Source organism: Salvelinus sp. IW2-2015, linkage group LG14, assembly GCF_002910315.2.
Source record: "Salvelinus sp. IW2-2015 linkage group LG14, ASM291031v2, whole genome shotgun sequence".
Taxonomy (NCBI): domain Eukaryota; kingdom Metazoa; phylum Chordata; class Actinopteri; order Salmoniformes; family Salmonidae; genus Salvelinus; species Salvelinus sp. IW2-2015.
Genome location: NC_036854.1, coordinates 43,978,640 through 43,999,832, shown reverse-complemented (window position 1 = coordinate 43,999,832; position 21,193 = coordinate 43,978,640). Strand labels below are relative to the sequence as shown.

The following is a 21,193-nucleotide window of genomic DNA, read 5'->3' as shown; positions in this document are numbered from 1 at the left end:
TCAGATCATTGCAACTAAAAGATACCCATATCAACCCCATCACGTTACATATGTGGCATGGGAAATAGTAGCCTATAGGCTAAACCAATAAACCACATTTGTTCAAATTAAACTCTAATTTTGAACAAATAACCTATTTTCAAAATGAAGACTGGTAGAATAGCTTTCAAGGAAAGCCAGTGGTAGCCTATTACCACTAGGTGAGACTATTGACCACCAGATGGCATGCCAGGAGTAGCCTATCGTCCATCAAAGTTGGCTGGCAGGCAGGGTGGGAGAACCGACCAACCCAGCGCTCACAAACGATAGCACCACGGCAGAGTGAAAACGAGGCGAGGGATTGGGAATACAGAGCTAGCGAACTCGAGTCGCATACTGGAGCAGCTAAGATCACTGATATACCTGGAGGAAAAGTTCCGCATAAAACAACCGCATTTGGCCAGTTCTTTGAAGAGAAAGAAGATACCGTTAAAAAGGTGTGTAGGCTTACGTTACATCATTCATCGCAAGACCGCAGATAGTTATTGGTTACTTCCAGAGTTACCTTGTTGTAATGCATAGTTGCAAAACGACTGGCTACTTTTGTTTCTTCGACCTCGAATTCCTTCACAGAGGGGTGCATTGGAACCTACTGTTGTGGTGCAGTAACATAACTATATTTATAAACGTGAGCTCTGTTTTGATATTTAGGCTATAACGCACACAATCATGGCGGGGGTTTTGTCGTTGGGTGATATTGGGGTGCCTGTATTGTTTTGGTTGTACGGGGTTTTTCACGTGATACACTGGCTACATTTTTGTACAACGCATTGCTTTCTTAGCATAGGTAGCCTACAATTGGTAAACAAATTATTCCTAACAGGTCTAATAGTTTGATATTAATCACATCTGTGTCAAATGTTTCTTAAAGGGATCATTTTTCCTCAGCTTTGTCTGCACCACAACTAACGTTAGTGGCTATTAGTGGCACTAGCCAGACTTTCCTGGTTTGGGAATGAGCGTTTCTGTCTAGTCGGGGTCTTTTGTTGAAATTGAATATGGATTAAACTCCTTTTGTTGTATTTCAATGGTGCTTTTCCATCTAGACTTACCACCACACCAGCGTGTCGCCAGTGTTTTATGTTAATGTTAGCTCTAGTGTTATTGTGTTTCCATCGGAGTTATGGAATAAAAGACTGGCGAGCAGAATCAACAACCTCCATCATTCAAGACTGTTGCTTTGTGAAACGGTGTTAAAGTTCACAGTTAGCCATTGTTGTGTAAATGAAAGCTGAAAAGTACCCAAGACCTTGCCTTGGCTCCAAGTCAGAGCAGGTCTGCTAGAGCCTAGTTACATGATTTTTGGTGTCCATTACTGGGCGTTACAGGAAAGCCCCATAGAAACAACCGCCATAGATTTATAAACTAACCATTTTTTCTTGGCGATACTTACTTCGTTTTTGATTCGGTTAAATGTCCGTTTCCAGTTGCAGGTGGTTCTACAAAAACACAACCAAAACTCAAAGATATTAAATCCATGTTTTTGCTTTGACAAGTTGTTGAATGCAATGCTTCTTTGCACCATTTACTTATCCCCATCCACACACCAATTTACAACTACAACTGGAAAACATTTGAACAGCAGTAGGCCTATATGCACATGTTGTTGGCTACCGCACAGCCTTGGTGACATCTGTTATTCTGTTTCCAATAGAACCACTGGGATAAAGGCATGTAGAATCTAAGTGTTGTGGTTCTTGTGTGGCCAGCGATGCGCAGATGTGTGAAAATGAAAACATAGTTAATGTTCCTTACAGAATGATAATCAATCCATCATCCTCAGACCGTAGGACAGGTCCCCCAGTTTGACCGATCCATTTAGTGTGTGGCTGTGGATGGATGGAGAGATCGTCACAATAAGCAGATGCTTAAGATCAGGGGTGTCAAACAGATTTTGCCCCTCGGGCCGCATTCAGTCTTCAATGAGTTCCCGGAGGGCTGCACTGATCACGGGTTATATTTCATCCCCTTCAACGTTTGGAAAAAATGGTCTTCTAGCCATCGTTTTTCGATTTTTTTGATGTTCCCTGACTGTCTAGCTTTCATTTCGGTGATTATTAGCGAGCTCTGGACACAGTCAAGAAACTGTATGAATGTATGCCCCATTGGCCATATGTTTGACACCCCTGCTTTAGATCGTATCATGTGGCGCTTATAGATCTTATTGGTGCATAGCCTACAGGTGAACTGAACATCAAGACAAGCATGAATAATACCCTATTATGTGCGGTATAAAAGAGGGTAATCAACAAGTAGCCTAGTATTTTGGAGCTCATTCAATAGGGTGAGACCTCCCAAAGGTGAGCCATTGCCATTTTGAACTGCATTTTTACTTGTCTGCCGTTTTGATGTTAATCAATAACAGAGCAACTAGTTGGCTTATATTGCTTAAGGACTGACTGTATTTTGTTCTTCTTAGAGCAGAGAATTTATCTGAGATGGATTGCAATTCCCTGTTTCCTGTTTCACAGCCTGCCACAGAAATTAACGACACATCAGTCGGATTTTGCGTCCCAAATAGCACCCTATTCCCTGTATACTGGACTACTTTTGACCAGGGCCCATAGGGGAAATAGGGTTCTATTTGGGATGCAGACAGAGAGACGGGGAGTCAGCCTTCAAAAACACTGTTACTCAAGCTGTCAGTTTCATTGTTTCCCAGAAGTCAGCTGTATTTACAGTTAGCTGTAGTTTAGACTGGGTTGATTTATGTGTCGGAAGTAATGCTTCGGCTCCATCACCGTTTGTGTGGAGCCGAAGCAGTTTTCTTATCTGGGTTTTGAGGTTTGTTGTGGGTTTGATTGACACCTCTTCCATAAAAGTCATCCATTGGTTCAATTAAGTTGCCATGGAAATCTCAGACCAGGAATATTACGGAGAACAACATTTTTGCAACTTTTTGTTAGAACTATGGATTAGTTCTAAGCATAATATTAACAGTCATAAGGTCTTTAGATATAATGACACTGCCTCCTTGGGGAAAAGGAGCCTAATGTATAACTCGTACAAACATAATGCCTTGTCCCATTCTCTGTCTACTTTAGCCAACACTTACTGTATATCACTAATGTATATCATGCAATACATTACAAGGAACAATATACCATTTGGTTACAATGTGTACAGTATGGGATGAGGCTACAGAGTGCCCAAACAAAATGAATCATCCATCTTAGGAGATGGTGGCATGAGGAAAGGGTGGCATGAGGAAAGGGTGGCATGAGGAAAGGGTATGTGAGCCTGTTAGGGAGTGATTGCTGTGGGTATGCAGCACCACTCGTGTTGCGGTTATCGGTATTAATGGCAGTCGCCAGTCTCCAGTCCCACCTCTTTACACCATGTGTGTCTGTCAGTAAGTAAGTCAGTCTCCCCTCTTCACACCCCTAGATGTGCTGGGGAGTGTAAGCTGAAGAGAGAGAGCTCTGGTTCCTGTGTGTGACACGAGAGGACGTGTGACAGAAGTACACATAAGGCGTCCACATGCTTCCCAGGCGGAACAGTTTGGACGTTTTGGACTTCGGGCACACAATTGTTTTCTCTGGGCCAACTGATGTTTGGGAGCAAAAGTCTACACCCCTTCTTCCATGATAAGGCAACTGTAGGGATTCTTCAATAAAGTATTTTTGTTGTCATTCAACGAGAGCTTGTTTTCATGCACATTTTTTCATTGAGAAATACTGCACCAAACATGTTAGTTAGATGTAAAATTGCGCGTCGAAGATATACTCTGCAAAAACCTCAAAATGAATAACCAATTTTTGATTCCGGGATGCTGGCCTTCATAGCAGAGTTCCTGTGTCTGTGTTCTTTTGCCCATCTTAATCTTTTATCTTTATTGGCCAGTCTGAGATATGGCTTTTTCTTTGCAACTCTGCCTAGAAGGCCAGCATCCCGGAGTCGCCTTTTTACTGTTGACGTTGAGACTGGTGTTTTGCGGGTGCTATTTAATGAAGCTGCCAGTTGAGGACTTGTGAGGTGTCTGTTTCTCAAACTAGACACTAATGTACTTGTCCTCTTGCTCAGTTGTGCACCGGGGCCTCCCACTCCTCTTCTTATTCTGGTTAGAGCCAGTTTGCGCTGTTCTGTGAAGGGACTAGTACACAGCGTTGTACCAGATCTTCAGTTTCTTGGCAATTTCTCACATGGAATAGCCTTCATTTCTCAGAACAAGAATAGACTGATGAGTTTCAGAAGAAAGTTCTTTGTTTCTGGCCATTTTGAGCCTGTAATCGAACCCACAAATGCTGATGCTTCAGATACTCAGCTAGTCTAAAGAAGGCCAGTTTTATTGCTTCTTTAATCAGGACAACAGTTTTCAGCTGTGCTAACATAATTGCAAAATGGTTTTCTAATGATCAATTATCCTTTTAAAATGATAAACTTGGATTAGCTAACACAACGTGCCATTGGAACACAGGAGTGATGGTTGCTGATAATGGGCCTCTGTACGCCTATGTAGATATTCCATACAAAATCAGCCGTTTCCAGCTACAATATTCATTTACAACATTAACAATGTTTACACTGTATTTCTGATCAATTTGATGTGATTTTAATGTGCAAAAAAATGTGCTTTTCTTTCAAAAACAAGGACAATTCTAAGTGACCCCAAACTTTTGAACGATAGTGTATACACACTGTCAGAAGTTTACATACACTTAGGTTGGAGTCATTAAAACTCGTTTTTCAACCACTCCACAAATTTCTTGTTAACAAACTATTGTTTTGGCAAGTCGGTTAGGACATCTACTTTGTGCATGACACAAGTAATTTTTCCCACAGTTGTTTACAGACAGATTATTTCACTTATAATTCACTGTATCACAATTCCAGTGGGTCAGAAGTTTACATACACTAAGTTGACTGTGCATTTAAACAGCTTGGAAATTTCCCAAAAATTATGTCATGGCTTTAGAAGCTTCTGATAGGCTAATTGACATCATTTGAGTCAATTGGAGGTGTACCTGTGGATGTATTTCAAGGCCTACCTTCAAACTCAGTGCCTCTTTGCTTGACATCGTGGGAAAATCAAAAGAAATCATCCAAGACCCCCATTTGGCTAAGGTGTATGTAAACTTCCGACTTCAACTGTACATGGCCATTAAGGCCAGATCATTCTTCAAGATGTTCAAACGTTCATAGATGACCAGCAGGGTCAAATAATAATCACAGTGGTTGTTGAGGGTGCAAAAGGTCAGCACCTCAGGAGTACATGTCAGTTGGCTTTTCATAGCCGAGCATTCAGAGGTCAAAACAACAGGTGCGGTAGAGAGAGGCTGGAAAACAGCAGGTCCGGGACAAGATATCACGTCTGGAGAATAGGTCAGGGTTCCATAGCCGCAGCCTGTTGCTCAGGTGGCTGAGGTCCTGTGCATAGTTATATGGATTGTTAAACTTAGAAATCAATGGTTTTTGTTTGGCATGCATTTTAAAGTGAAAAAATACTTCTGTTAAGTTTTTCCGTTAATGTGGAATTGCTCTGTAGTAGATCATCCTGATTGGTGTACAGTCGCCGCTCTGTGATAGCCTATTCTCTGTCACTCACACTCTTTCCCAGACCACTGTAACTACCAGATATCTATTCCTGGTGGGAGGCTGTTGTGTGTGTCCTCTGCCACCGTGGCTAAATATCCCTTTACATACGAGGGACCATCCTCTATATAGATACAGCATAGACTCACGCCTCAGAAAAGCACCTGCTTTTTCCTGCCTCTTCGGGATGTCAGACAGACTGCAGCGGATGCTATTTAAGGGAGCATAAAGATAATCTGACACGAGGGAGTTATGGATGGAAGCTACTCTGGCAGGGGAGCCCCTGAACCGTGCGTTGATGTTGATGGGTATTTCTAGGTGATATGTCAGGGGATTTTCAATGTCAGATACTGTAGATCACTGACAGTGCTTCCAAACCAGAGGAAGACCCAGTTCCCAGTCAAAAAAACAAGGGGAGGAGGGTCTTGGCTGTCACTAGATGCAGTAAAATGTGAATGAAGTAAGGGATTTTGTGTCATCTGAGAAACCGAAGGAAATAGCTAGCTCCAGTCAGAGCCTTAAATATTCCAAATAAGGCTGTGGTGCCAGCAGGCTACTGTTTTTGCTATATTTATAGTAGACCTATATTAGTAATACTATATGCAACTCTGGCCATTTTAGGCTTTATTTAGGACAAGTGTTTCTCTCTGCCATTGTCATCTGATCACAAGAAGGCTCTGTATGTCTGTGGGTTCAGGTGATTGGGGTCAGGCTGGCCTCACCTGTGTTCCTTTGAGGTTAGTTGAGGTTTCCACTGTGGATTTCCTATCCAGTCATATCTGTAACCGCAACCATCTCTTTCTGTTTCTGATCCTGTGGGTTTAAAGCTGGTTTTGAAAATGAGTGAATTGGCACCTGTATGATCTTCACTTACTGAAAATAGCTTGTGACATCATGCTAGTGTTGTCTGAGAGAGACTTGTGGGAAGCTGTCCGTAATAAAGTAGGATTTAAAGGCGATTGTTGTTGTGGTGAGTAGTAGTGTCTGTTTGTGATGGATTGCATTAAAGGTTAAATCCCATTCAGACAGAGGGCTGTAAAGTACCGTCTTTATGCAGGGTCAGGGTGATCGGTAGGGGGTAGAAATGAAGTCCTTAGCCTGTGATGAAAGAAGGTACCAACCTTGGGGAACAATAATAGTCTTTGGCAGGTTCAAGTTTTAACTTGATTTGTCCCAGAGGTCAATTGGCTTTGGTTTAGCATAAAACCGCTAAATAATGCCGTCAAAAATGAAACCTAAACTGAAACATTCCTATTTTCTTCTCCCTGCAGTCTAGCTGATCCCCAGTGAGAGATGTGGATCCCCCCAGTCCTCCAATGCTGAGCACCAATAGAGGTCAAAGGTCGACAAGGTTAGAAGGGGTCAACACCACCATGGCTGACAGAGATGGGCATGGCGGCGGGGTGGATGTGCCCACCATCGCACCAGGCCAGGTGTACGTGGAGGTGGAGTACGACTATGAGTACACGGCCAAGGACAAGCTGATCTCCATCAGGCAGGGGGAGTGCTACATGCTGGTCAGGAAGACCAACGAGGACTGGTGGCAGGTGAGGAAGGAGGAGGGGATGAAAGCCTTCTATGTCCCAGCACAGTACGTCAGGGAAGTGCGCCGGGCGCTCATGCCCCCTCAGAAGCCTCTCGTGTCGTGCGGGATTGGTGGGATGAGTGGGGCGGTCCGTGTGAAGCCTACAGTTCTGGATATATGCAGAGCGTCCAATGAGAACCTCAACAACAGGCCGCCTCAGGAGATGTCTAGTTTTGGGCGTCCGTCGCCCTCCTCCACGCCGTCGCTCTTTCCGGTGCACGTCACCCCGCCCGCTCTGCCCAAGGACGCCAACCAGAACCCGGGTAGCCCGCGCCACAGCAAGCCCCCTGGTGTAGCCGAGCTGGTGCTCCTACACAACAACAATAACCATCACCACAGCAACAACTCCACATTACCACGGATGCGGGCAGACTCTCCGCCCCCCAGGGCCCCTTACAACGACCATAAAAACCACCAGGGAAGTGATGATACAGACCAGACCCCCTCCTCTTCTGGCGACTCCCCGGGGGAGGGGTCGGAGACGCTCCGGAACGACTCGGAGTCTGGAGACGACCTAAGTAGCAGCTCTGCTGAACACATGCAGGTAAGAGACAGTATGATGAACATGCTGTTGTTAAATGGTAACCGACACACCCATGATTATTACAGCCCTTCCAGCATCCTCTTTTCTCCCTTGCTCTCTTTTTCATCCATGCCCCTGGCTAGCTTGCTCCTCTCTCCTCTCTCTCTCAGATTAGATTTTGATTGATTGAGGGTCTCTCCACCACTGTCTCCTGCGGAGCTGCCTTCATTCATCAGCCCCCATGGACAATGCTGTTTTATTCCACCCCATTGCCTTGAATACTCTTGGCCTCCTTTGCCAGATCTGACAAGAGCAGCAACAGTTGCTGCAGGTGCTTATTAATAAAGGTGGAGGGTAGATGCTCCTCTGTACGTGTTGGGCCATTTAAAGACTAAATGGGGTGTTCACAGCACCACTGTTAAATCTGAAGGTCCTGTAATTGAGTGTGGTTGTCGGACCTACACGGGACACACACTGGAGTGATATGCTGAACCATGAAGCAGGTGTCTGGTTTTGGATGTAGTTGCTGATGAGGGCAACTTCAACAGTGGAATATAGTGCTGATGAGTTTGGAGCCGAAACTTTCCTTTGTACCAACAGGTCTCTCTCAGCAAGAGGGTAGAATGGCTCTGGGAGCCTCCAAGTCTAGAGCAGAGGGCCATGGGAGTCTCAGTTGAGTGTCCACCTCAGCAACAGCATGTGTATAACTCACAGACCTCACCAAGGTTGATCATGTAGGACTCCTCCTCCCACCTCCATTATGACTCATTATCATCATCAGAAGTCATCAGGAGAGGCCCGGATCATTCGGTCTGTCTCTGTCTGAGGTGTAAATTAATGAACCTGTGAATAAAATGACAAGAGGAGTCCCTCCTGTGAAGGAGGTGGTGGTCTACAGAAGGAGCAGATGGATTTGGGAGCATTTGGTGGGTTCTTTATAAATTCAGGCTGTGGGTAGATTATGTGAAGGTTCTTTGTCGAGGAGGAGGCAGAAGGCGGCTGAGGAACAAAGAGAGGGTCTGGGCTTGAATAGAAACTAGGTCATATCAGCTGAGGATCAGTCTTCTCTGCTCTGTCGCCCCACTGTGTGTGTGTGTGTGTGTGTGTGTGTGTGTGTGTGTGTGTGTGTGTGTGTGTGTGTGTGTGTGTGTGTGTGTGTGTGTGTGTGTGTGTGTGTGTGTGTGTGCGAAAAGAGTGAAAGCCATGTGCTAGGGGTTAGAGGAGAGAGAATGGAACCAATGGTTTGCAGACCATGACAACAAGATTTGAATGTTTTTTGTTGTTGTAAAACAATGATGAAATCCCAACCAGCTGCATGCAAAATTATGTTCTGTCTAATTCACCAGAATTAATTTCATGCTTGTCAAATTGGTGACCATAATCATACAAATTTTCCCCGGTCATTTACATGTTACTTGTGCATCAAGGTTTTTTTGTCATAATTCTTTTGACAGATTGTAGGGGGTAGTGGCAACTGAGCGTATGCCTAGCCCATGGCAAATTGGCTCTGCCAGTGAACCGCAGACCTCGCTCACTGTCTGGTCAGGTGAAACCCGCTCCATGTCATTTCGTGGCCAGTTGCCATGCAGGTGATTGGCCCTGCAGTGCAACCAACCAACACTTTCAATTCCTGTGTCATTGCAGGGTTACAGCAAAGAAGTGTGTATGCGAAGCAAAGCACTGAGCTGAGACATTTACTAGAAGCCTCTTTTCCTGTTTTCCTCTTTTTCTATCCACCCCTTCCTTCCCTCTACTCCCTTGCCAGTATCCCCTCTTTCCCGCTCCTCTCCTCCCTTGCCTGTATCCCCTCCTTCCCTCTCCTCCCTTGCCTGTATCCCTTCCTTCCCTCTACCTCCCTTGCCTTTATCCTTCTCCCTCCATAGGACAGAGAATCAGGGAATGTGTGTGAGGATTTGTCAGTGACAAGCTAGCCTGAGCCTGTGCTAGTGCCAGCTCGTCTCCCTAGCCTAAATTGATTTGATCAGATCAGTGAAGGATAGTAAACCTCTGTGTGTTACCATATTCTCCCTACCCTAATTCCCTTCTCTGTAGGGCTCTGTTAGGCCAGTAGTAGCTATAGGATCAGGTGGCCCACATTTCTCTGGTTGATACACAGCTTTGGTCCGATGGGTTCGTTGGCAATGTCACCCCTGAATCCCATTTAGATTCCGCCAACAACCCCCCCCCCCCCCCCACCCCTTCCTTGCTCTTCTAAAAGCACAGCTCCTATGCTCTTAAAGGATTGTCAAAATAAACCTCTTTCCTTACTGCTCAAGACCCTGACTGGCATCCGTACAGAGTGGTATTTCAGTTCTTTAAAGGACATGATGTGGGCCACCCTGTACTGCGGCCAAGCTGTACCATTTTTAAAGCTTGTTATTTTTCACTTGTCCATACTAGGTTATTTTTGTAGCACATACACAATGTGTATCATATACGAGACCCAATAAACATCATATATCACTATCTGTAGACAGCCTAGTGGTTAAGAGCGTTGGGCCAGTAACGAAAGATCGCTGGTTCAAATTCCCGAGCCGGCAAAACTGCCTTTCTGCCCTTGAGTAAGGCAGTTGTTTCAGAGGGGTTGGTGTTGGTTCAGAGGGGTTGGTGTTGGTTCAGAGGGGTTGGTGTTGGTTCAGAGGGGTTGGTGTTGGTTCAGAGGGGTTGGGGTTGGTTCAGAGCGGTTGAGTTAAATGTTAAATTAGGTTGAAAGCATTTAGTTGTGCAACTGACTAGATATCTCCTTTCTGTTCTCTCTAGGTATGTGAGGGTTGTCATTCTCGCTCTTCCTTCCCCTCCCCCCCAATGTGTCATTGAGTAGAGAGAGAATGAGGTAGACATTGCTTCATGGCGCTGTTGTTTGTCTGTGGCTTTGCCTTCTGGTGCCAGCCAGGCAGTGGAACTTGTTGGCTGCTTGCCTTGCTCTGCCTGAGACAACCCCCACGCTTTTCTGCCCGTCAGACAAAACAATCTCTGAGAGGTGTAAGCGTATGTACGCCGTACGATGGCGAAATGTGACCCTTATTTTACTCTGTAGCCCAGCATTCTTGATTGGAATATTCTGCAAGATGCTCTTTGGTTCCCAAATTTGTGATTGTATAAATCTAATTATAACAACGCATAACTCTGCGATGCTTTAGGCTACAAACAAGTGGTCAAATGCCAGAGGAAGACTCGACTCTGCACATGGGGATATCTTTGACCTTCTAATGTCGAGGAGTCTTAACTTTTTTTTTTTACTGTAATAAAAAAAGGGGTGGGTGTGAATGGGAAAAGGGGGGCCCTGGGAATTGTTTTTGGGGCACCATCACTTTGTTGTCTATCGTATATCCTCGACATCCAGGCTTTGCTCAGCAACACAAATGGTGTATATGACATAACTTGAATGAAACTGTATACAGGAGTAAGTCTGTGGAAAAGGAACAACTGGTCTGAGTTGTCCCAAGGTCAGATCTATGAATTTCCACCTGCCTTTTACGTATGCTGTGTTAATCTGCTAGCGGCACTCTCATCTGATCTGGGTGCTTCCCAAGTGGCACACCATTCCCAGGGATCCCAGGGATGCACCCAGATCAGATCAGATGAACACAGCATATATACTGTATTGTTTCAAGTAATCAATATCAGTAGTACTATAAAAAACGAAATGTAGAACAAAAACACACAAATTAGAAATAAGAACAACACGAGATTGTAATTTAGCTATATACAGTGCGTTTGGAAAGTATTCAGACCCCTCGACTTTTTCCACATTTTGTTATGTTACAGCCTTATTCTAAAATGTATAAAATATTTTTTCCCCCTCATCAATCTACACACAATACCTCATAATGACAAAGCGAAGACAGGATTTTATACATTTTTGTAAATTTATTGCAATAAAAACTGAAATACCTTTTATTCACATAAGTATTCAGTCCTTTTTCTATGAGACTTGAAATTGAGGTCAGGTGCATCCGGTTTCCATTGACCATCCTTGAGAGAATGACAAGAGTGTGCAAAGCCGTCAAGGCAAAGGGTAACTACTTTGAAGAATCTGAAATATAAAATATATTTTGTTTTAGCACTTTTTTTGGTTACTACATGATTCCGTATGTGTTATTTCATAGTTTTGATGTCTTCACTATTATTCTACAATGTAGAAAATAGTAAAACATAAAGAAAAACCCTTGAATGAGTAGGTGTGTCCAAACTTTTGACTGGTACTGTATATATCATTCTTTTTTGAGGGGACGCACAAAACAATTTAGGCAACTGGGATCTTGATCCAGGAGGGGATTGAATGTCTCTGCTGTAACCCAGAAGCTTGATGTTGACATATAGCCACTTAGCTAGCAAGTTAGCAAACCAAATGCATAGCTGGAGACCTGAGCTGGATATCATTTATTGGACACATCTTAGATTTCTTATAGTTATACTTAACTTCTAGTTATAAGCAGTGGCATAGCACGCACCCAGGCAGCCCCAACAAGGTATTGAAAATAATTTTGAAATACCCCGGTATACGGCATAAACGGTGTCTCGTCCAAGCCTTGTCTTAGTGGTCTGGGATGATGGAGTTGTGTGCCATAACCAGCCTTTCAAAGCACTTCATGATTTACAGATGTGAGTCCTACAGGGTGGTAGTCATTGTGGCAGGTAGCCTTCGAGTTCTTGTGAACAAGTATGATGGTGGTCAGCTTGAGACATGTGGGGAATACAGACTGGGAGAGAAAATGACCGTGAATATACGAACATAAACGAACATTGGCCAATAGAATGAAGGGAAGAGATGGCTGGTTTTCCCTTCGACATTCATCTTGCAAAGACTCCCCTTCTCCTGCCACTTTTTCGCTGGTGTTTCCTCTTGGGGACCCTGAAACTTGGGTCGGAATTAACTTTGGTCAACTCGGCATAACCGCTCATACAAAAGGGACTCACCTTTCAGCCAGGTAAATGTCTATGGCAACGAATTTTTCAGAACTAACCTACTACGGGGCAAGCTAACTCACGGTTAACTCCACTTACCCTGAATGAAATTACTCAGCCGTGAGTTGAGGACCAATGAAATCAGATTCCCTCCCTCTCGCAAAGATTACATCATTATCCCCTTCATTTGAGGAAGACGACTGATTCAGTATTTCATTGTATTAATCAAATCAAAATGTTTATGTTAAAATGTGTCACATTACACATTTAGTAATGAAAGAATGCATTTTAAACTTTACGCAATAAGACAATTCTGTATGAATAATATCAACAGGAGTGAGAAAAAAGGTGCCTGTGCATTGATAAACACATCAAAGCATACCAAAGATGGCATTAACGATAAGTAATAAAATAAAGATGGCACTTCTAAAAGCCTATTTCACTTCATAGCCTGCTTTCATTATGATTTTAAATCTAATTGTATTGGTCATGTACACATATTTTGCAGATGTTATCGTGGGTGTAGCGAAATGCATATGTTTCTATCTCCAACAGTGCAGTAATACCTAACTATACAAAACAATACACACAAATCCCCCCCAAAAAAGGAATTATGAAATATATACATTTTAGAATGAGCAATGTCACCCGAGTCCGGAATATATATGTATATGATGATGTGTATAGACATTATGGACAGTATAGAAAAGGTGTGTACAGTAGTAGTTATATAGGATGAGCCTTTACTAGAATACAGTATATACACTGAGTTTACAAAACATTAGGAACACCTTCCTAATATTGAGTTGTACCCCCCTTTTGCCCTCAGAATGGACTACAAGGTGTCAAAAGCGTTCCACAGGGATGCCGGCCCATGTTGACTTCAATGCTTCCAACAGTTGTGTCAAGTTGGCTGGAAGTCCTTTGGGTGGTGGACCATTCTTGATACACATGGGAAACTTTTGAGTATGTGAAACCCAGCAGCGTTGCAGTTCTTGACACACTCAAACTGGTGCGCCTGGAACCTACTACCATACCCCGTTCAATGGCACTTAAATCTTTTGTCTTGCCCGTTCACCCTCTGAATGGCACACATACACAATCCATGTCTCAATTGTCTTGAGGCTTTAAAAATCCTCCCTGTCATCTACACTGATTTGAAATGGATTTAACAGGTGACATCAATAAGGGATCATAGACTGACCAGGTGAATCCAGGGGAAAGATATGTCATGGAAAGAGCAGTTCTTCCTAATGTTTCGTACACTCGGAGTACATCTGATCTGGGTAAAACAGTATGTACATAGGGCAGGAGTCTTGAAGGTGCAGGGTTGAGTACCGGATGAAACTGGCTAGTAACTGTGATAAAGTTCAGAGCAGGGTACAGGGCTTAAGCCAGTTAGTGGTGACTATTTAACAGTCTGATGGTCTGGAAGAAGCTGTTTTTCAGTCTCTCGGTCCCTACTTTGATGCACCTGTACTGTGTCCGCCTTCTAGATGGGAACGGGGTGAACAGGCCATGGATCGGGTAGCTGAGGTCCTTGATGATCTTCTTTGCCTCCCTCTGACAACAGGTGCTGTAGATGTCCTGGAGGTTAGATAGTGTTCCCCCGTTGATGCGTTTGGCTGACCACACCACCCTCTGTAGAGCCCTGCGGTTGCGGACGGTGCACAACAGGCCTACTGTTGTGTCTTCTGCAAACCATATGATTGAGTTAGAGACCTGCATGGCCACGCAGTCATGGGTGAACAGGGAGTACAGGTGGGGGCTGAGCACGCGCCCTTGTGGGGCCCCCGTGTTGAGGATCAGCATAGCAGAGGTGCTGTTGCCTACCTTGACCACCTGGGGTCGGCCCGTCAGGAAGTCCAAGACCCAGTTGCACAGGGCAGGTTCAGACCAAGGGCCCCAAGCTTGGAGGGCACATTGGTGTTCAAGGCTGAGCTGTAGTTGATGTACAGCATTCTTACATAGGTATTCCTCTAGTCCAGATGGGATAGGGCAGTGTGCAGTGCGATGGCAATTGTGAATCCTTGAATGACTGGATAGAGAAACGTTACAACAATGTCATGTCATTAAAGGTGCAGAAGAAGCATCTTGTGAGGGGATGGAAGTCTGCTAGCTAGTGTTGTGCTGTCTCTCTCTCTGTGTCTCCTCTTTTTCTCACGTGACTTATTTGGGTTTACACATTTGGGTTTACACATTTATCTCAGTCTGTTAGGCGCTTGTTTACAAACTTGTGCAAGGGGAGGCAGGAGAGCAAAGGTTGTGAATGTGTAACAGGTTACTGACTGACAGCTCACAATGTTGTGTGTGGCTATGGGTAACAGACAGTTCTTCATATTTCACCTTTGAAAAAATATAACCTCAAAAATATGAATTGCTGTTGTGATAAAGTTTCTGGATACTTCTAGAAACCAGGTTGATTTGTCTGTTAAAATTTGGCCACTGTTCTGTTTGAGCTGGGCTGCCTGTCTTAGCTACTTCCCAGGCGCTGGCTGAAAAGGAGGCCCTTGCTTGTTTTCTAGTGCATACTTGTCATTCCTGCCCCCCCCCCCCCCCACACACACACTTGTAACCTACTGTACAGACCTGGCTGTGGGTCTAGTGCATGAGTAGTGCCCTCTCTCCCTCTGGTTCTCTTAGTCTCTCCTTCTGGGTCTCTTTGTCGCTCCTCTCTCTGTGGTTCTCTCTCTTCTATTTCTCTCTCTTTCTCCATCTCTTTCAATATATATTTTTTACATTTTCTCCCATCTCTCTCTCTCGTGATGATGATGAGTGCTGTTGATAGGTTGTCAGAGGTACTATATGTGAAGGACATGATGCTACTCATAGTAACTGAAAACACCTCCGGCTCCAGGCAGCCTTTACGGTAGGTAGCTAACCTGTTTGAACTTTACTTCATCCTCTCCCAGAGATTTGTGGTTCTGTGCTGAGACGACGGGATTATAGTCTACAGCGTCCTGGGGAGGTTGAGCATCTCCTCTCCTTTTGCATGTGTGCGCCTCCTAGAAGTGGAGCTAATGTATAGATCCCCTGGTTAGCAAGAATCCTGTCTGTTTCGTAACCTGGGATTTCTGGTAATCCTTCGATAAGGTAGGGGAAAGGTTGGAGAGGAGGAGAAACGCTCACTGTGGGACATTTCTTCACCTTTGAACGATTGCAGCGATGAATCTCTTCTACTCATTCTCTCTCTCCTACACTCCCTCACTTTCTCTTATTCGGTTATTCACTCCCCTGTCATTCACTCCCTCTGACTCCCTTTGCTTGCTCTCTCTCTCTGTCTCTCTGTCTGTCTCTCTGTGTGTGTGGGGAGCTGTGCTGGACTGACTGGGACAGCATGTACCCAGAGGACAAGGTAAGTGCCAGAAGGATTGAATGAGTGAACGAGAGTCATTCCTGAATTTTTTTTTTTTTTTTTTTTTATATATATATTTTTTTAATGCTTTTTCCTCACCTCTTTCCTTCCCGCCTTCCTCCCCACCTTGCCTTCCATCCCACCTTCCCTTCCTCTGTTTCAGCCACACACCTGATTTTAAACTAGCTTAGACTAGTGTGTCAACTAGCTAGCGTTCCAAAATCAACGCACTGCCTTGCCTTGGTACCACTGCTGAAATCCTGCTTGCTACTAGCGTTGTTATTTTGGTTGTTGTGTTGTTAGGAAGACTAGAGTGTCCCTCATCTGTGCAGATTGACAGCCACCAGTGCCTTTGAGTGTGTGTTTACTGTTTAGTGATGGTGTAAGAAACTGACCCGTGCTTTGGCAACTGATAGGAGCGGAGGGTAGCCTGTGTGTAACCGAGCTGTGTTGAAGAGGATGCTTCAGACTCGTCTCGTCTCTCAGGACCCTGTTATATAACCTAGACTGTGTCTGGAACAGCTGGTAGTAGATTCTCGGAGGCCCACCGTACTGGATCAGTGGACAGGATACAGGTTGATTCAAGATGCTGCCTGGAGGAGGCTCTACGTTAAAGGGATAGTGGTCCCAACAAATATGACACATTTCTGTTGCAATAGACAGTATAGCTAGTTGTATGTACAATTGAAGTCGGAAGTTTACGTACACCTTAGCCAAATACATTTAAACTCAGTTTTTCTCAATTCCTGACATTTAATCCTAGTACAAATTCTCTTTCTTAGGTCAGTTAGGATCACCACTTTATTTTAAGAAATTGAAATGTCAGAATAATAGAGTGATTTATTTCAGGTTTATTTCTTTCATCACATTCCCAGTGGGTCAGAAGTTTACATACACTCAATTAGTATTTGGTAGCATTTCCTTTAAATTGTTCAACTTGGGTCAAACATTTCGGTAGCCTTCCACAAGCTTCCCACAATAAGTTGGGTGAATTTTGGCCCATTCCTCCCTACAGAGCTGGTGTAACTGAGTCAGGTTTGTAGGCCTCCTTGCTTGCACATGTTTTGTCAGTTCTGCCCATAAATTTTCTATAGGATTGAGGTCAGGGCTTTGTGATGGCCACTCTAATACCTTGACTTTGTTGTCCTTAATCCATTTTGCCACAACTTTGGAAGTATGCTTGGGGTCATTGTCCATTTGGAAGACCCATTTGCGACCAAGCTTTAACTTCCTGACTGATGTCTTGAGACATGTCTTGCTTCAAATATATCCACATAATTTCCCCTCCTTCATGATGCCATCTATTTTGTGAAGAGCACCAGTCCCTCCTGCAGCAAAGCATCCCCACAACATGATGCTACCACCCCCGTGCTTCACGGTTGGGATGGTGTTCTTCGGCTTGCAAGCCTCCTCCTTTTTCCTCCAAACATAACGATGGTCATTATGGCCAAACAGTTCTATTTTTGTTTCATCAGACCAGAGGACATTTCTCCAAAATGTACGATCTTTGTCCCCATGTGCAGTTGCAAACCGTAGTCTGGCTTTTTTATGGAGGTTTTGGAGCAGTGGCTTCTTCCTTGCTGAGTGACCTTTCAGGTTATGTTGATATAGGACTCGTTTTACTGTGGATATAAATACTTTTGTACCTGTTTCCTCCAGCATCTTCACAGGGTCCTTTGCTGTTGTTCTGGGAATGATTTGCACTTTTTGCACCAAAGTACGTTCATCTCTAGGAGACAGAACCCATCTCCTTCCTGAGCGGTATGATGGCTGTGGGGTGCCATAGTGTTAATACTGGTGTACTATTGCTTGTACAGATGAACGTGGTACCTTCAGGCGTTTGGAAATTGCTCCCAAGGATGAACCAGACTTGTGGAGGTCTACAATTTTTTCTGAGATCTTGGCAGATTATTATAATTTTTTCTTCCATGATGTCAAGCAAATAGGCACTGAGTTTGAAGGTAGGCCTTGAAATACATCCACAGGTACACCTCCAATTGACTCAAATGATGTCAATTAGCCTATCAGAAGCTTCTAAAGCCATGACATCATTTTCTGGAATTTTCCAAGCTGTTTAAAGGCGCAGTCAACTTATGTAAACTTGTATGTAAACTTCTGACCCACTGGAATTGTGATAGTGAAATAATCTGTCTGTAAACAATTGTTGGGAAAATTACTTGTGTCATGCACAAAGTAGATGTCCTAACCAACTTGCCAAAACAATAGTTTATTAACAAGACATTTGTGGAGTGGTTGAAAAACAAGTTTTAATGACGCCAACCTAAGTGTATGTAAACTTCCGACTTCAACTGTATGTATTATTTTTATGGGGTGCACCAGATATTATCTCGATGTAAGGATTCAGGAGACTCCTGTCCGGGCAGAGTTAAAAAGGTCTTTTGGCTCAGCCATAGTGTGGCAAGCGAACGGTGCTGTGGTATCGTAGCTACGTCTTCTGATTCCTCACATTACAGCTGATTTGTACCTGGATGAAGCAGAGCGTTCAACAGGAACACTGTCTGTCACTCCTCACAGAGACAGTCTTTGTGTTTCTCTCAATGATATCACAACTCCAGGTTTCAGAATGGGTGAAGGTTTCCCCCACGAATTATCTTCTTGCCTGACACAATATCTGGCACTAAAATCTTGGACTGCCTATCCCATCATTTTTAATTAATCTCAGCCCAGGGCATGAATAATATCTGGTGATTTTACAATAGATGTGTCTCAAATGGCAAGCTATTCCCAATGAGCCCTACATAGGGAATATAGTGCCATTTGGGACACAACCTATATTACATGCAAAGTCATGTTCCTTCCTAATCTGCCTTGTTCGTCCTCTGTCTCAGGAGTCAGTCTCCTGTGGGTGGAACTATTTGTCATTTAGTTTTTTATGTCTGAGCTCTGTTCAGTCCAGGGGTGGATGCTGTTTAAAAAAGAAGAGTGTAGTTCGGGTGTCCAACCATGTTTTATGATGAGTGTTTTTAATTTCTTATATGAACACACAGTGGTGTGTGTCAGTGTTTTATCTTTTTTGATAGGGTTGTTTTAGCCAGATTGCTCTTGTGTAGGCAACATTTAAACATTCAATAGAATTGACACTTCATTGCCAATCAACAACAACATACATTTTCCCTGAGCAACACAACACGGTGTAACAGTACTGTTAGGCCCTGAGGTATCCATGCTTTAGGCTGCCTGCCAATATTGTAGATATGTGCGTGGGCACTGGAGTGTGGGCGTCTAGCGTCAAGGGCACATTGTCACTGTCATATGCCAGCTCTAATGCTTATTACTGAACATGGCTGCCAAGGAGACGCCTCATCATCAACCTATCACACAGCAGAGAGAGCAGGGAGCCAGCCAGAGGGTAAAATTGCTATTTTGTTCTGTATGTGGATYGAAATGAGTTGGTGTTGGATTTGTTCTGGCATTGAGATGGCTGTTGATTTTAATGCCCTGAACTTGAAATGTATTGTGTTACTATACAGTAAAAAAAAGAAAAAAAAAGAAATGGATGTATAGATGTGTTTTCCAAAAGAGACTGATAATTCAGGAGGTGTATCAAGGTCTTTCATGTACAAACACACACAGACATGTTATGAGGTTAGCCAACTCTTCTACCATGCCATACATGTATGCATATCCAGTGTGGGACCAGGCTATATGTTAGGAGGTGTGGATCAGCGGTTCTGTGGTCCGGCTGGTCCCGTGACAGACCAGGCAGCATTATGCTCTGCTGGTCAATCAATGGACTTTCCAGAGAGACTCAGCTCTTTGTCCTTAGAACTTTCCACAACAAGCCACTGTTACTGTTGCTGAAGAGAGAGAGACATGTTGCATGGCATGGACACAATGTTCAGAGAGGGTCACTGTCGAATGTTCCAGCACCTTCTGCTAGTTTTAGTTGCTCTGTGTCTAAACAAACTTTCAAACCGCACCTAGCTACAACAATCCACATTTAGGTTAACACAACAGTACAGTGCCTAAGTAATTGTTACCCGAGTGAGGCTGGCTTCCTGCGCAGCAGGGGGTCCCAACACAAACTTGCACAGACTACCCTCACATACACCTCTGTGCCTTCTGGGAATGCCCTGTCAATAAACCTTGGGGAGGCTTCAGAGTAACTCCAAGAATAACTTGTCAGCACAGGGGAAGGAAGGTGGAAGCTGGGGTGGTTTTCTGTCCAAAGTGTGTCCCAAATGGCACCCTATTCCATATGTAGTGGACTTCTTTTGACCATGGCCCATAGTACACTATATAGGGACTAGGGTGCCATTTGGGGAGCAGCCCAGCTTTCCCCCTGGCAGCAGAGAGGAGTAAAGCAAGGCCAAAGGCTGCAAGTGTCCTTGCCTCTTGATTGGAGAAGAGCCATTAACTAGTGTCCATTCACGAAATGGATGTTCCCGTGGTAACAGATGTCTCGATGTTCTGTTCATGCACCGCTGGGCCCTGGAACGCCATTGGCTGTTTGATCACCTTGTTGCTGCAGTGATTGACGTGTTGTTGACTACCTCTGTCAGACTGATTTAGAGTTTCCATCTTAATGGCTAGACCATCGGCCTTCTACACGTGCACTTCTAGTAGTAGCATCCTTCTTCTTATGCACTACTCGTAATATTAGGAGCATCCTTATGCACTACTAGCACTGTTACTATAGTATGTTGATGAAACCATTATGGATGGATGTCCTCGGTGTCTCTAAAAGACAATTTATGCTTGATCCTAAAATGTGGTCGAGGGCTCCGTATGGAGGGTGTGACGCAATTGCCGAGCCCCCGGAGGCATGCAGGGGCCAAATTGAGATCGGTCCCGCATCGCCGTGCGCCGCCCAATTTCTTTAACAATGTGGAGGGCTCCGTATAGCTTCTCATTGACACGATTGGTTGAAGGTATGTGGGGGTGGGAGGTCCCGTATAAACACAAACTCACTTCCTTGACAACTTTCTTCACAACAGCTCTACCCAACAGCGTGGAGCTGCTCCACGAAGCTCAAAAAGTATGAATGCCCTGACTTCTTCAGAGGCCGTATCACCGTAAATGCTGCACGGCCAATGCTGACGTCGGATTGACCATGCAGCGTCTTTAACACAAACAGATAGCGGACATGCTCCAGAGAAAGTCATACGCAGAGTAAAGTTGAATGGTGTTTTCTTTATCTTAATTTGCTTGAACCGTCTGACTGAGTTGTGGGGTTTGGCAAGACTTCGGTCTTGTGAGTGGAGACGTGACCCTTAATGACCCAAGCTCC

The 21,193-nt window shown here is 44.2% G+C and overlaps 1 protein-coding gene across 4 annotated transcripts in view; it reads left to right on the top strand.

Annotated features, from left to right (window-relative positions):
* Positions 1 to 222: 222 nt before the first annotated feature.
* LOC111973110 (rho GTPase-activating protein 12) overlaps positions 223 to 21,193 on the top strand; it is an 80,018-nt gene continuing 59,047 nt past the window's right edge. Inside the window, exons 1-2 of one of the 4 annotated variants that reach the window (XM_024000348.2) lie at positions 223 to 476; positions 6,843 to 7,700. In XM_024000348.2, coding sequence (XP_023856116.1) covers positions 6,888 to 7,700 — 813 coding nt within the window. In that variant the 5' untranslated portion in view covers positions 223 to 476; positions 6,843 to 6,887. The remainder of the gene's footprint in view (positions 477 to 6,842; positions 7,701 to 21,193) is intronic. The other 3 variants (XM_024000349.2, XM_024000350.2, XM_070446710.1) reach the window with 3 other exon arrangements.